This window comes from Leptodactylus fuscus, unplaced genomic scaffold, assembly GCF_031893055.1.
Source record: "Leptodactylus fuscus isolate aLepFus1 unplaced genomic scaffold, aLepFus1.hap2 HAP2_SCAFFOLD_344, whole genome shotgun sequence".
In the NCBI taxonomy this organism is placed as follows: Eukaryota; Metazoa; Chordata; class Amphibia; order Anura; family Leptodactylidae; genus Leptodactylus; species Leptodactylus fuscus.
In genome coordinates, this window is record NW_027440367.1 from 1 (window position 1) to 14,709 (window position 14,709).

Consider the following 14,709-nt stretch of genomic DNA (forward strand, 5'->3'; position numbering starts at 1 on the left):
TGTGAGGAGCGGATTGTGGGCCAGGACAAGAGTCTGAAGAGAAAGCCGCCATCTTCACAGACACCAGCAGCGCTTATCCTTCACCCCCTGCTAAAACCAATGCACCCTACTCTACACCACCATGGAGGGCGCCCCATGTGGCGGAACACGTGATGTACAGACATAAAGGGAGTCTGTCAGTATGAAATCAATAGCAGGACCTTGTAGGGCGGCGTATACACTTCCCAAAGATGTCCTTCATGTAGTGACTGCGCCGCAGCCTAACCTGCCTGGTGTGGCCCCTGCTGTCATGGACAGTCCTGACCCCAATAATGCCCCAGTCACATAACAGCGGGGTCAATCATCGGGTAATGTGGTGCCCCCTGCTGGCGCTGCCCTGTCAGGCTGCAATATATAATAATGGCATACATTATAGGGAGTGAGACAGTAATGGCGGACTGTGAAGTGCGAATATAATCCCCCCCCCCCTCGCAGCATCGGCCACAAAGCGCTGGTCGTACAATAAAGGCGCCGCAAGTCACCTTCACCCGCTCACTCAGAACGGGAGGGAATTTATGAGGAATTACTAACCGAAAGCAAAAGAAACCTCCCTCTGGACTGGAGCAGAAGAGAAAAGAGCTTCATGAGCCAAGGTAGTAAAAGTCACCGCCAAATCATCGCCCCCGAGATTTATAACCGCACCGGCCGCCATTACAGGGAGCGCAGGAAGAAAGGACAACCACAGGGAGAGGGGGGAGTCCGCTCTGCTGCAGGGAGACCCCCACAAGGAACCTCCAGCACTTACACTGAATGACTTCACCCATAAGGAAGGGAAACTAATGTATGTACACAGTGGCAGAATAGTGAGCGCAGCTCTGGAGAATAATACAGGATCAGTAATGTAATGTATGTACACAGTGACTGTACCAGCAGAATAGTGAGTGTAGCTCTGGAGTATAATACAGGATAAGTAATGTAATGTATGTACACAGTGACTGCACCAGCAGAATAGTGAGCGCAGCTCTGGAGTATAATACAGGATAAGTAATGTAATGTATGTACACAGTGACTGTACCAGCAGAATAGTGAGCGCAGCTCTGGGGTATAATACAGGATAAGTAATGTAATGTATGTACACAGTAACTGTACCAGCAGAATAGTGAGTGCAGCTCTGGAGTATAATACAGGATAAGTAATGTAATGTGTGTACACAGTGACTGTACCAGCAGAATAGTGAGTGCAGCTCTGGAGTATAATACAGGATAAGTAATGTAATGTATGTACACAGTGACCAGCAGAATAGTGAGCGCAGCTCTGGAGTATAATACAGGATAAGTAATGTAATGTATGTACACAGTGACTGTACCAGCAGAATAGTGAGTGCAGCTCTGGAGTATAATACAGGATAAGTAATGTAATGTATGTACACAGTGACTGTACCAGCAGAATAGTGAGCGCAGCTCTGGAGTATAATACAGGATAAGTAATGTAATGTATGTACACAGTGACTGTACCAGCAGAATAGTGAGCGCAGCTCTGGGGTATAATACAGGATAAGTAATGTAATGTATGTACACAGTGACTGTACCAGCAGAATAGTGAGCGCAGCTCTGGAGTATAATACAGGATAAGTAATGTAATGTATGTACACAGTGACTGTACCAGCAGAATAGTGAGCGCAGCTCTAGAGTATAATACAGGATAAGTAATGTAATGTATGTACACAGTGACTGTACCAGCAGAATAGTGAGCGCAGCTCTGGAGTATAATACAGGATAAGTAATGTAATGTATGTACACAGTGACTGTACCAGCAGAATAGTGAGCGCAGCTCTGGAGTATAATACAGGATAAGTAATGTAATGTACACAGTGACTGCACCAGCAGAATAGTGAGCGCAGCTCTGGAGTATAATACAGGATAAGTAATGTAATGTATGTACACAGTGACTGCACCAGCAGAATAGTGAGCGCAGCTCTGGAGTATAATACAGGATAAGTAATGTAATGTATGTACACAGTGACTGTACCAGCAGAATAGTGAGCGCAGCTCTGGAGTATAATACAGTATAAGTAATGTAATGTATGTACACAGCGACTGTACCAGCAGAATAGTGAGCGCAGCTCTGGAGTATAATACAGTATAAGTAATGTAATGTATGTACACAGTGACTGCACCAGCAGAATAGTGAGCGCAGCTCTGGAGTATAATACAGGATAAGTAATGTAATGTATGTACACAGTGACTGTACCAGCAGAATAGTGAGCGCAGCTCTGGAGTATAATACAGGATAAGTAATGTAATGTATGTACACAGTGACTGTACCAGCAGAATAGTGAGCGCAGCTCTAGAGTATAATACAGGATAAGTAATGTAATGTATGTACACAGTGACCAGCAGAATAGTGAGCGCAGCTCTGGAGTATAATACAGGATAAGTAATGTAATGTATGTACACAGTGACTGTACCAGCAGTATAGTGAGCGCAGCTCTGGAGTATAATACAGGATAAGTAATGTAATGTATGTACACAGTGACTACACCAGCAGAATAGTGAGCGCAGCTCTGGAGTATAATACAGGATAAGTAATGTAATGTATGTACACAGTGACTGCACCAGCAGAATAGTGAGCGCAGCTCTGGAGTATAATACAGGATAAGTAATGTAATGTATATACACAGTGACTGTACCAGCAGAATAGTGAGCGGAGCTCTGGAGTATAATACAGGATAAGTAATGTAATGTATGTACACAGTGACCAGCAGAATAGTGAGCGCAGCTCTGGAGTATAATACAGGATAAGTAATGTAATGTATGTACACAGTGACTGTACCAGCAGAATAGTGAGCGCAGCTCTGGAGTATAATACAGGATCAGTAATGTAATGTATGTACACAGTGACTGTACCAGCAGAATAGTGAGCGCAGCTCTGGAGTATAATACAGGATAAGTAATGTAATGTATGTACACAGTGACTGTACCAGCAGAATAGTGAGCGCAGCTCTGGAGGATAATACAGGATAAGTAATGTAATGTATGTACACAGTGACTGTACCAGCAGAATAGTGAGCGCAGCTCTGGAGTATAATACAGGATCAGTAATGTAATGTATGTACACAGTGACTGTACCAGCAGAATAGTGAGCGCAGCTCTGGAGTATAATACAGGATAAGTAATGTAATGTATGTACACAGTGACTGTACCAGCAGAATAGTGAGCGCAGCTCTGGAGTATAATACAGGATAAGTAATGTAATGTATGTACACAGTGACTGTACCAGCAGAATAGTGAGCGCAGCTCTGGAGTATAATACAGGATAAGGAATGTAATGTATGTACACAGTGACCAGCAGAATAGTGAGCGCAGCTCTGGAGTATAATACAGGATAAGTAATGTAATGTATGTACACAGTGACTGCACCAGCAGAATAGTGAGTGCAGCTCTGGGGTATAATACAGGATAAGTAATGTAATGTATGTACACAGTGACTGTACCAGCAGAATAGTGAGCGCAGCTCTGGAGTATAATACAGGATAAGTAATGAATGTACACAGTGACTGTACCAGCAGAATAGTGAGCGCAGCTCTGGAGTATAATACAGGATAAGTAATGTAATGTATGTACACAGTGACTGCACCAGCAGAATAGTGAGCGCGGCTCTGGAGTATAATACAGGATAAGTAATGTAATGTATGTACACAGTGACCAGCAGAATAGTGAGCGCAGCTCTGGAGTATAATACAGGATAAGTAATGTAATGTATGTACACAGTGACTGCACCAGCAGAATAGTGAGCGCAGCTCTGGAGTATAATACAGGATAAGGAATGTAATGTATGTACACAGTGACCAGCAGAATAGTGAGCGCAGCTCTGGAGTATAATACAGGATAAGTAATGTAATGTATGTACACAGTGACTGCACCAGCAGAATAGTGAGCGCAGCTCTGGAGTATAATACAGGATAAGTAATGTAATGTATGTACACAGTGACTGCACCAGCAGAATAGTGAGCGCAGCTCTGGAGTATAATACAGGATAAGTAATGTAATGTATGTACACAGTGACTGCACCAGCAGAATAGTGAGTGCAGCTCTGGAGTATAATACAGGATAAGTAATGTAATGTATGTACACAGTGACTGTACCAGCAGAATAGTGAGCGCAGCTCTGGAGTATAATACAGGATAAGTAATGTAATGTATGTACACAGTGACTGCACCAGCAGAATAGTGAGCGCAGCTCTGGAGTATAATACAGGATAAGTAATGTAATGTATGCACACAGTGACTGTACCAGCAGAATAGTGAGCGCAGCTCTGGAGTATAATACAGGATAAGTGATGTAATGTATGTACACAGTGACTGCACCAGCAGAATAGTGAGCGCAGCTCTGGAGTATAATACAGGATAAGTAATGTAATGTATGCACACAGTGACTGTACCAGCAGAATAATGAGCGCAGCTCTGGAGTATAATACAGGATAAGTAATGTAATGTATGTACACAGTGACAGTACCAGCAGAATAGTGAGTGCAGCTCTGGAGTATAATACAGGATAAGTAATGTAATGTATGTACACAGTGACCAGCAGAATAGTGAGCGCAGCTCTGGAGTATAATACAGGATAAGTAATGTAATGTATGTACACAGTGACCAGCAGAATAGTGAGCGCAGCTCTGGAGTATAATACAGGATAAGTAATGTAATGTATGTACACAGTGACTGTACCAGCAGAATAGTGAGCGCAGCTCTGGGGTATAATACAGGATAAGTAATGTAATGTATGTACACAGAGACTGCACCAGCAGAATAGTGAGCGCAGCTCTGGAGTATAATACAGGATAAGTGATGTAATGTATGTACACAGTGACTGTACCAGCAGAATAGTGAGCGCAGCTCTGGAGTATAATACAGGATAAGTGATGTAATGTATGTACACAGTGACTGTACCAGCAGAATAGTGAGCGCAGCTCTGGAGTATAATACAGGATAAGTAATGTAATGTATGTACACAGTGACCAGCAGAATAGTGAGCGCAGCTCTGGAGTATAATACAGGATAAGTAATGTAATGTATGTACACAGTGACCAGCAGAATAGTGAGCGCAGCTCTGGAGTATAATACAGGATAAGTAATGTAATGTATGTACACAGTGACCAGCAGAATAGTGAGCGCAGCTCTGGAGTATAATACAGGATAAGTAATGTAATGTATGTACACAGTGACTGCACCAGCAGAATAGTGAGCGCAGCTCTGGAGTATAATACAGGATAAGTAATGTAATGTATGTACACAGTGACTGTACCAGCAGAATAGTGAGCGCAGCTCTGGAGTATAATACAGGATAAGTAATGTAATGTATGTACACAGTGACCAGCAGAATAGTGAGCGCAGCTCTGGAGTATAATACAGGATAAGTAATGTAATGTATGTACACAGTGACCAGCAGAATAGTGAGCGCAGCTCTGGAGTATAATACAGGATAAGTAATGTAATGTATGTACACAGTGACTGCACCAGCAGAATAGTGAGCGCAGCTCTGGAGTATAATACAGGATAAGTGATGTAATGTATGTACACAGTGACTGTACCAGCAGAATAGTGAGCGCAGCTCTGGAGTATAATACAGGATAAGTAATGTAATGTATGTACACAGTGACCAGCAGAATAGTGAGCGCAGCTCTGGAGTATAATACAGGATAAGTAATGTAATGTATGCACACAGTGACTGTACCAGCAGAATAGTGAGCGCAGCTCTGGAGTATAATACAGGATAAGTAATGTAATGTATATACACAGCGACTGTACCAGCAGAATAGTGAGCGCAGCTCTGGAGTATAATACAGGATAAGTAATGTAATGTATGTACACAGTGACTGCACCAGCAGAATAGTGAGCGCAGCTCTGGAGTATAATACAGGATAAGTAATGTAATGTATGTACACAGTGACTGCACCAGCAGAATAGTGAGCGCAGCTCTGGAGTATAATACAGGATAAGTAATGTAATGTATATACACAGTGACTGCACCAGCAGAATAGTGAGCGCAGCTCTGGAGTATAATACAGGATAAGTAATGTAATGTATGTACACAGTGACTGCACCAGCAGAATAGTGAGCACAGCTCTGGAGTATAATACAGGATAAGTAATGTAATGTATATACACAGTGACTGCACCAGCAGAATAGTGAGCGCAGCTCTGGAGTATAATACAGGATAAGTAATGTAATGTATGTACACAGTGACTGCACCAGCAGAATAGTGAGCGCAGCTCTGGAGTATAATACAGGATAAGTAATGTAATGTATATACACAGTGACTGCACCAGCAGAATAGTGAGCGCAGCTCTGGAGTATAATACAGGATAAGTAATGTAATGTATGTACACAGTGACTGCACCAGCAGAATAGTGAGCGCAGCTCTGGAGTATAATACAGGATAAGTAATGTAATGTATGTACACAGTGACCAGCAGAATAGTGAGCGCAGCTCTGGAGTATAATACAGGATAAGTAATGTAATGTATGCACACAGTGACTGCACCAGCAGAATAGTGAGCGCAGCTCTGGAGTATAATACAGGATAAGTAATGTATGTACACAGTGACTGTACCAGCAGAATAGTGAGTGCAGCTCTGGAGTATAATACAGGATAAGTAATGTAATGTATGTACACAGTGACTGTACCAGCAGAATAGTGAGCGCAGCTCTGGAGTATAATACAGGATAAGTAATGTAATGTATGTACACAGTGACTGCACCAGCAGAATAGTGAGCGCAGCTCTGGAGTATAATACAGGATAAATAATGTAATGTATGTACACAGTGACTGCACCAGCAGAATAGTGAGCGCAGCTCTGGAGTATAATACAGGATAAGTAATGTAATGTATGTACACAGTGACTGTACCAGCAGAATAGTGAGCGCAGCTCTGGAGTATAATACAGGATAAGTAATGTAATGTATGTACACAGTGACTGTACCAGCAGAATAGTGAGCGCAGCTCTGGAGTATAATACAGGATAAGTAATGTAATGTATGTACACAGTGACTGTACCAGCAGAATAGTGAGCGCAGCTCTGGAGTATAATACAGGATAAGTAATGTAATGTATGTACACAGTGACTGCACCAGCAGAATAGTGAGCGCAGCTCTGGAGTATAATACAGGATAAATAATGTAATGTATGTACACAGTGACTGCACCAGCAGAATAGTGAGCGCAGCTCTGGAGTATAATACAGGATAAGTAATGTAATGTATGTACACAGTGACCAGCAGAATAGTGAGCGCAGCTCTGGAGTATAATACAGGATAAGTAATGTAATGTATGCACACAGTGACTGCACCAGCAGAATAGTGAGCGCAGCTCTGGAGTATAATACAGGATAAGTAATGTATGTACACAGTGACTGTACCAGCAGAATAGTGAGTGCAGCTCTGGAGTATAATACAGGATAAGTAATGTAATGTATGTACACAGTGACTGCACCAGCAGAATAGTGAGCGCAGCTCTGGAGTATAATACAGGATAAGTAATGTAATGTATGTACACAGTGACTGCACCAGCAGAATAGTGAGCGCAGCTCTGGAGTATAATACAGGATAAGTAATGTAATGTATGTACACAGTGACTGTACCAGCAGAATAGTGAGCGCAGCTCTGGAGTATAATACAGGATAAGTAATGTAATGTATGTACACAGTGACTACACCAGCAGAATAGTGAGCGCAGCTCTGGAGTATAATACAGGATAAGTAATGTAATGTATGTACACAGTGACTGTACCAGCAGAATAGTGAGTGCAGCTCTGGGGTATAATACAGGATAAGTAATGTAATGTATGTACACAGTGACTGTACCAGCAGAATAGTGAGCGCAGCTCTGGAGTATAATACAGGATAAGTAATGTATGTACACAGTGACTGTACCAGCAGAATAGTGAGCGCAGCTCTGGAGTATAATACAGGATAAGTAATGTAATGTATGTGCACAGTGACTGCACCAGCAGAATAGTGAGTGCAGCTCTGGGGTATAATACAGGATAAGTAATGTAATGTATGTACACAGTGACTGTACCAGCAGAATAGTAAGCGCAGCTCTGGAGTATAATACAGGATAAGTAATGTAATGTATGTACACAGTGACTGTACCAGCAGAATAGTGAGCGCAGCTCTGGAGTATAATACAGGATAAGTAATGTAATGTATGTACACAGTGACTGCACCAGCAGAATAGTGAGCGCAGCTCTGGAGTATAATACAGGATAAGTAATGTATGTACACAGTGACTGTACCAGCAGAATAGTGAGCGCAGCTCTGGGGTATAATACAGGATAAGTAATGTAATGTATGTACACAGTGACTGTACCAGCAGAATAGTGAGCGCTGCTCTGGGGTATAATACAGGATAAGTAATGTAATGTATGTACACAGTGACTGTACCAGCAGAATAGTGAGCGCAGCTCTGGAGTATAATACAGGATAAGTAATGTAATGTATATACACAGTGACTGTACCAGCAGAATAGTGAGCGCAGCTCTGGAGTATAATACAGGATAAGTAATGTAATGTATGTACACAGTGACTGTACCAGCAGAATAGTGAGCGCAGCTCTGGAGTATAATACAGGATAAGTAATGTAATGTATGTACACAGTGACTGTACCAGCAGAATAGTGAGCACAGCTCTGGAGTATAATACAGGATAAGTAATGTAATGTATGTACACAGTGACTGCACCAGCAGAATAGTGAGCGCAGCTCTGGAGTATAATACAGGATAAGTAATGTAATGTATGTACACAGTGACTGCACCAGCAGAATAGTGAGCGCAGCTCTGGAGTATAATACAGGATATGTAATGTAATGTATGTACACAGTGACTGCACCAGCAGAATAGTGAGCGCAGCTCTGGAGTATAATACAGGATATGTAATGTAATGTATGTACACAGTGACTGCACCAGCAGAATAGTGAGCGCAGCTCTGGAGTATAATACAGGATAAGTAATGTATGTACGCAGTGACTGTACCAGCAGAATAGTGAGCGCAGCTCTGGAGTATAATACAGGATAAGTAATGTAATGTATGTACACAGTTACTGTACCAGCAGAATAGTGAGCGCAGCTCTGGAGTATAATACAGGATATGTAATGTAATGTATGTACACAGTGACTGCACCAGCAGAATAGTGAGCGCAGCTCTGGAGTATAATACAGGATAAGTAATGTATGTACGCAGTGACTGTACCAGCAGAATAGTGAGCGCAGCTCTGGAGTATAATACAGGATAAGTAATGTAATGTATGTACACAGTTACTGTACCAGCAGAATAGTGAGCGCAGCTCTGGAGTATAATACAGGATAAGTAATGTAATGTATGTACACAGTGACTGCACCAGCAGAATAGTGAGCGCAGCTCTGGAGTATAATACGGGATATATCTGTAGATGATGTGTATGATGGAGTTAGAGGTTGGGGTGTAGGGTATCTGGGTGGGATATACACTCCTTTCCAGTTTCTTCCTCATTCCCCACTTCTCTATTATAAGATTCGGTATTATTATACAGCTTCTTTTCTTGCATTGGGTTTCTCCTGCAGATTCGGACTTCACCTCTCTGTGGGTAATGATGTAAATCTGACAAGACTCGGCTTCTGATCATTTCTTCCCTTGATCTTTTCACAGATAATGGGAGGTGACAGGCTGCACATGTGAGCCTGGGGAGAATGTGACAGGAGCCGCTCGCCCCCCCACTATACGGAGGATCAGCCACCACTGCCAGGTAACATGGGCTTAGATAGACTGAAGATGACTCCGCCCCTGTACGGGGGACACAGGTAGCAGAGAGCAATCCTTCCATCCCCCACCCTCGGCCTACGCTGTATTACACCCTGTACTGCCCCCATCCTCAGTATTTTATTTCGCCATGGATTTATACGACACGCAGGACGTTGGGATATTTTCTGCAATATTTTGGGGTCACAACACAATTCCCATCTAATCCCAGATCGCGCTGCCAGTGTAACACTCACTCAGGTAATACTCCTGGACGTTGCTGATGTAGCCGTAGACTGAGGAATACCCGAAAATGACGAGCATCACCACCTCGCGGCTGTCCAGCTCCAGGATGTGCGCCGTGTGTCCCTCCACTGCGTAGTGCTGTCCGTGATTGAGGACGAGCGGCGTCCGCGTGCTCCACGACTTGCTGGAGATATCGAAGACCCAGAGCTCATTGGTGATGTTTCCCCCGCTGGTCTCAATCTTTCCCCCGTACATGTAGATTTCATCCTGGAGGAACAGAAATGGGGAGGGGGAGATTGTATTATATAAAGATGCAGGGGTCTGACAACCACCAACGTGCATATAGGAGTTGTCATCCAGGTGTCAGCTCTCTCCTGTACATGACACAAGAAGCAATGCATACACACAGCTGGAGAACCCCTAATTATACACGGGTTACAGAATTCCTATCCCCTTGTAAACCCCTCTGCCTGTTGTGTCAGTCTTCACTGCAGTTTTCTCATTCTACTCATTAACCAGGAGGCTGTGAATAAATACACATTCTCTTTAGCCATCTATACATTGTATTTGCTGTTGGGAAAGCTGGGTGCCCAGAACGTCTCCTCCTCACTGTGGTTGTCACCCAGCTTTCTAGTAATGCCGCAGTATGGGAGAGGTTTGCTATTCAGAAGCCTGGAAAAGCTGAGTGACACCCCTAGTGGGAGAGGTGATGGCGGCCATATTGATTTTCATCCAACTTTCCCAAAACTGGATATAACTAAACAGAGAACATGTAACATAGTGAGAGCGGAGAACTGAGGAGGATGTGAGGCGTAGAAGTGCGCGACGGCGCCGGGTCTGACCGCAGGGACCGCTGGCGTTTATAATCTTGTTGGTTGGGTTGAGAATAAGACGAGGTTCACATGACAGGTTATTACACATGACTTTGTATCGGACATTGTGCGGTCATTTTCGGCGCCGTCCGTGTTCCTCCGGCTCATTCTTCAGCCACCTCTTCATACTGACGTTTTCTACGTTTATTGTAACAATGTGTCGGCGGTGGCGTCTCGTCTGCGAGTGACAGCGCTGTAGTCTGAAGGCGTTGTAAGTCCGGCTAGAAGCCCCCCGCGGAGTGTAATTACAGACAGATGGCACCGCGCAGATTATCAGGTTTTCTTCCTCCATAATCTGATATTAAACATTATGTCACAGCGAGCGGCGGCTCAGGGTGAAGATTTCCCAGAGTGATGGAGGCGAGTACGAAATGAGGACGCAGAATGTTGCAGCCGTGTAATACCGCCACGCCGCAGTCCACCAAACAGAAGAATAAGGGGGCGGATGAGCGCAGCCTATAAGTTACACTGGCATAGTGAGTAATCCTAAGGAGCGTTTGGCTGCCGGCCCCTCCTACGTGGCTCTGCTTACTGTCAGTGAATGGAACAGATTACCTGTCCGGCTCAAACATTTCTTACAGCTGAGGCTTCGTTACAATTAGATTCAGACACATCAGTAACACAAAGCTTTTCATCATTTTGTTACAATGTATGAGTGCAGGTAAAATGTAACAGATTTGTCTAGACTTGATACATTGTAACAAACCATCAGCTGTGCATAAATTAGGAAATTCTCATTCACAGACAGCAAAAGGATCGTGAAATGCCAAGAAACTGAAAAAGCTGCAACACGTTCCATTAGCCAAAGCTTTGCTGGGACGGACTACAGGCCTCAGCAAGGCTAATAAGAGATGTTGCGCTCATGGCCATGTATAGTGCGGAGTTGCATCTAACCAGGAGCTTGCTGACTGTTTCCCATAGCAAGCAGCAGAATTGGGAATGCAGCTTTGGATGTGACTGGAGTATATATCAGCATGTCTCATAAAATGGGTAATGTATATATGAGGTGACTGGAGGACGCAGGCCAGAAATCAGCCGGGATTCGTATCTGTGACTGGGATAGATTCACACTTCAGCGGCAGTCAGTGACAGGGACCGTCTCGCGGGACGCCGCTCCTCCGCCAGGTAGATAACACTCGCAGGGATTGGAGACAACACAACCGTCACTTTATGGTACAATTCCTCTACAAGTACGACAAGTGCGCGCCATCGCCCACCGGTCCGCCATCGCCTGCCATAAACCACACAGATGTGAATTGTAGGGAACCCCCAGGAACCCAATAACACCTCCCTTAACCTTCCCCACCCTTCCCGTCCAGGAGCCCAAAAGATCACAGCGCCCCCACTCAGCAGCCCCATAAATCACAACCCCACCAAGGAGAACTATAGACCACAGTAACCCCTCACCCAGGCGCCCTCCATAGATGGCAGCCACAGGGTTATTATAGTCGCTGCATCTTCGCACAATCCCCTGCTCTAAGGGCTTCGCAGTATAGCCGGGACCTACAGACCTGTTCATCCTGAGCACCCTGGTTCATAAACAGACTCTTGCTATCTGCATCCTCTTCTCCTCTCAGCCCTGCACTAGTTCACTGACAACTGCCCATAGCCAGGAGTAGATCCTATACCTGGGGGTGTCAGACCCTAAAGACTCTGCTCAGATGTGGATTAATAAATGTAGACCGGGAGCAGCCGCCATAACTGCGGGGCGCCGGCGCGTTACTGCAGAGACGATCAGCGCCAGCGCCGCCGCTCTCCAGGGAAAACGCAGCTAAAGGTGACAGACATCAGCGGATTATTTATTAAACAGCAGCAGCTGCTCCGATAGATAAACCCCGAGGAAGCCGCAACATCCATAAATCATGAGCGCCAGGCGGAGGAGGCGGCGAGACGGGGACAAACCACACTCACTATCCCGGCCTGGGAAAGCTGGGTATCATCCAATACACGACACAGCTCTCCAAGTGACTACAATCTATTACTATCTGGTATCAGCCATGTCAGGAGGGGAGAGGCCGACTGTAGGACAGGAGAATACAATCTATTACTATCTGTTATCAGCCATGTCAGGAGAGGAGAGGCCGACTGTAGGACAGGAGAATACAATCTATTACTATCTGTTATCAGCCATGTCAGGAGGGGAGAGGCCGACTGTAGGACAGGGGAATACAATCTATTACTATCTGTTATCAGCCATGTCAGGAGAGGAGAGGCCGACTGTAGGACAGAGGAATACAATCTATTACTATCTGTTATCAGCCATGTCAGGAGAGGAGAGGCCGACTGTAGGACAGGGGAATACAATCTATTACTATCTGTTATCAGCCATGTCAGGAGAGGAGAGGCCGACTGTAGGACAGGAGAATACAATCTATTACTATCTGTTATCAGCCATGTCAGGAGAGGAGAGGCCGACTGTAGGACAGGGGAATACAATCTATTACTATCTGTTATCTGCCATGTCAGGAGGGGAGAGGCCGACTGTAGGACAGGGCAATACAATCTATTACTATCTGTTATCAGCCATGTCAGGAGAGGAGAGGCCGACTGTAGGACAGGGGAATACAATCTATTACTATCTGTTATCAGCCATGTCAGGAGGGGAGAGGCCGACTGTAGGACAGGGGAATACAATCTATTACTATCTGTTATCTGCCATGTCAGGAGAGGAGAGGCCGACTGTAGGACAGGGGAATACAATCTATTACTATCTGTTATCAGCCATGTCAGGAGAGGAGAGGCCGACTGTAGGACAGGGGAATACAATCTATTACTATCTGTTATCAGCCATGTCAGGAGAGGAGAGGCCGACTGTAGGACAGGAGAATACAATCTATTACTATCTGTTATCAGCCATGTCAGGAGAGGAGAGGCCGACTGTAGGACAGGAGAATACAATCTATTACTATCTGTTATCAGCCATGTCAGGAGAGGAGAGGCCGACTGTAGGACAGGGGAATACAATCTATTACTATCTGTTATCAGCCATGTCAGGAGAGGAGAGGCCGACTGTAGGACAGGAGAATACAATCTATTACTATCTGTTATCAGCCATGTCAGGAGAGGAGAGGCCGACTGTAGGACAGGAGAATACAATCTATTACTATCTGTTATCTGCCATGTCAGGAGGGGAGAGGCCGACTGTAGGACAGGGCAATACAATCTATTACTATCTGTTATCAGCCATGTCAGGAGAGGAGAGGCCGACTGTAGGACAGGAGAATACAATCTATTACTATCTGTTATCAGCCATGTCAGGAGGGGAGAGGCCGACTGTAGGACAGGGGAATACAATCTATTACTATCTGTTATCTGCCATGTCAGGAGGGGAGAGGCCGACTGTAGGACAGGAGAATACAATCTATTACTATCTGTTATCAGCCATGTCAGGAGAGGAGAGGCCGACTGTAGGACAGGGGAATACAATCTATTACTATCTGTTATCAGCCATGTCAGGAGGGGAGAGGCCGACTGTAGGACAAGGGAATACAATCTATTACTATCTGTTATCAGCCATGTCAGGAGAGGAGAGGCCGACTGTAGGACAGGGGAATACAATCTATTACTATCTGTTATCAGCCATGTCAGGAGAGGAGAGGCCGACTGTAGGACAGGAGAATACAATCTATTACTATCTGTTATCAGCCATGTCAGGAGGGGAGAGGCCGACTGTAGGACAGGGGAATACAATCTATTACTATCTGTTATCAGCCATGTCAGGAGGGGAGAGGCCGACTGTAGGACAGGGGAATACAATCTATTACTATCTGTTATCTGCCATGTCAGGAGGGGAGAGGCCGACTGTAGGACAGGAGAATACAATCTATTACTATCTGTTATCAG

The 14,709-nt window shown here is 44.7% G+C and overlaps 1 protein-coding gene across 1 annotated transcript in view; it reads right to left on the reverse strand.

Moving 5' to 3' along the window:
* Positions 1 to 9,970: 9,970 nt before the first annotated feature.
* The window catches only part of LOC142187952 (attractin-like protein 1), an 80,719-nt gene continuing 75,980 nt past the window's right edge, over positions 9,971 to 14,709 (reverse strand). The window contains exon 8 of the mRNA XM_075261743.1: positions 9,971 to 10,261. Within this exon, the coding sequence (XP_075117844.1) occupies positions 9,971 to 10,261 (291 nt within the window). The remainder of the gene's footprint in view (positions 10,262 to 14,709) is intronic.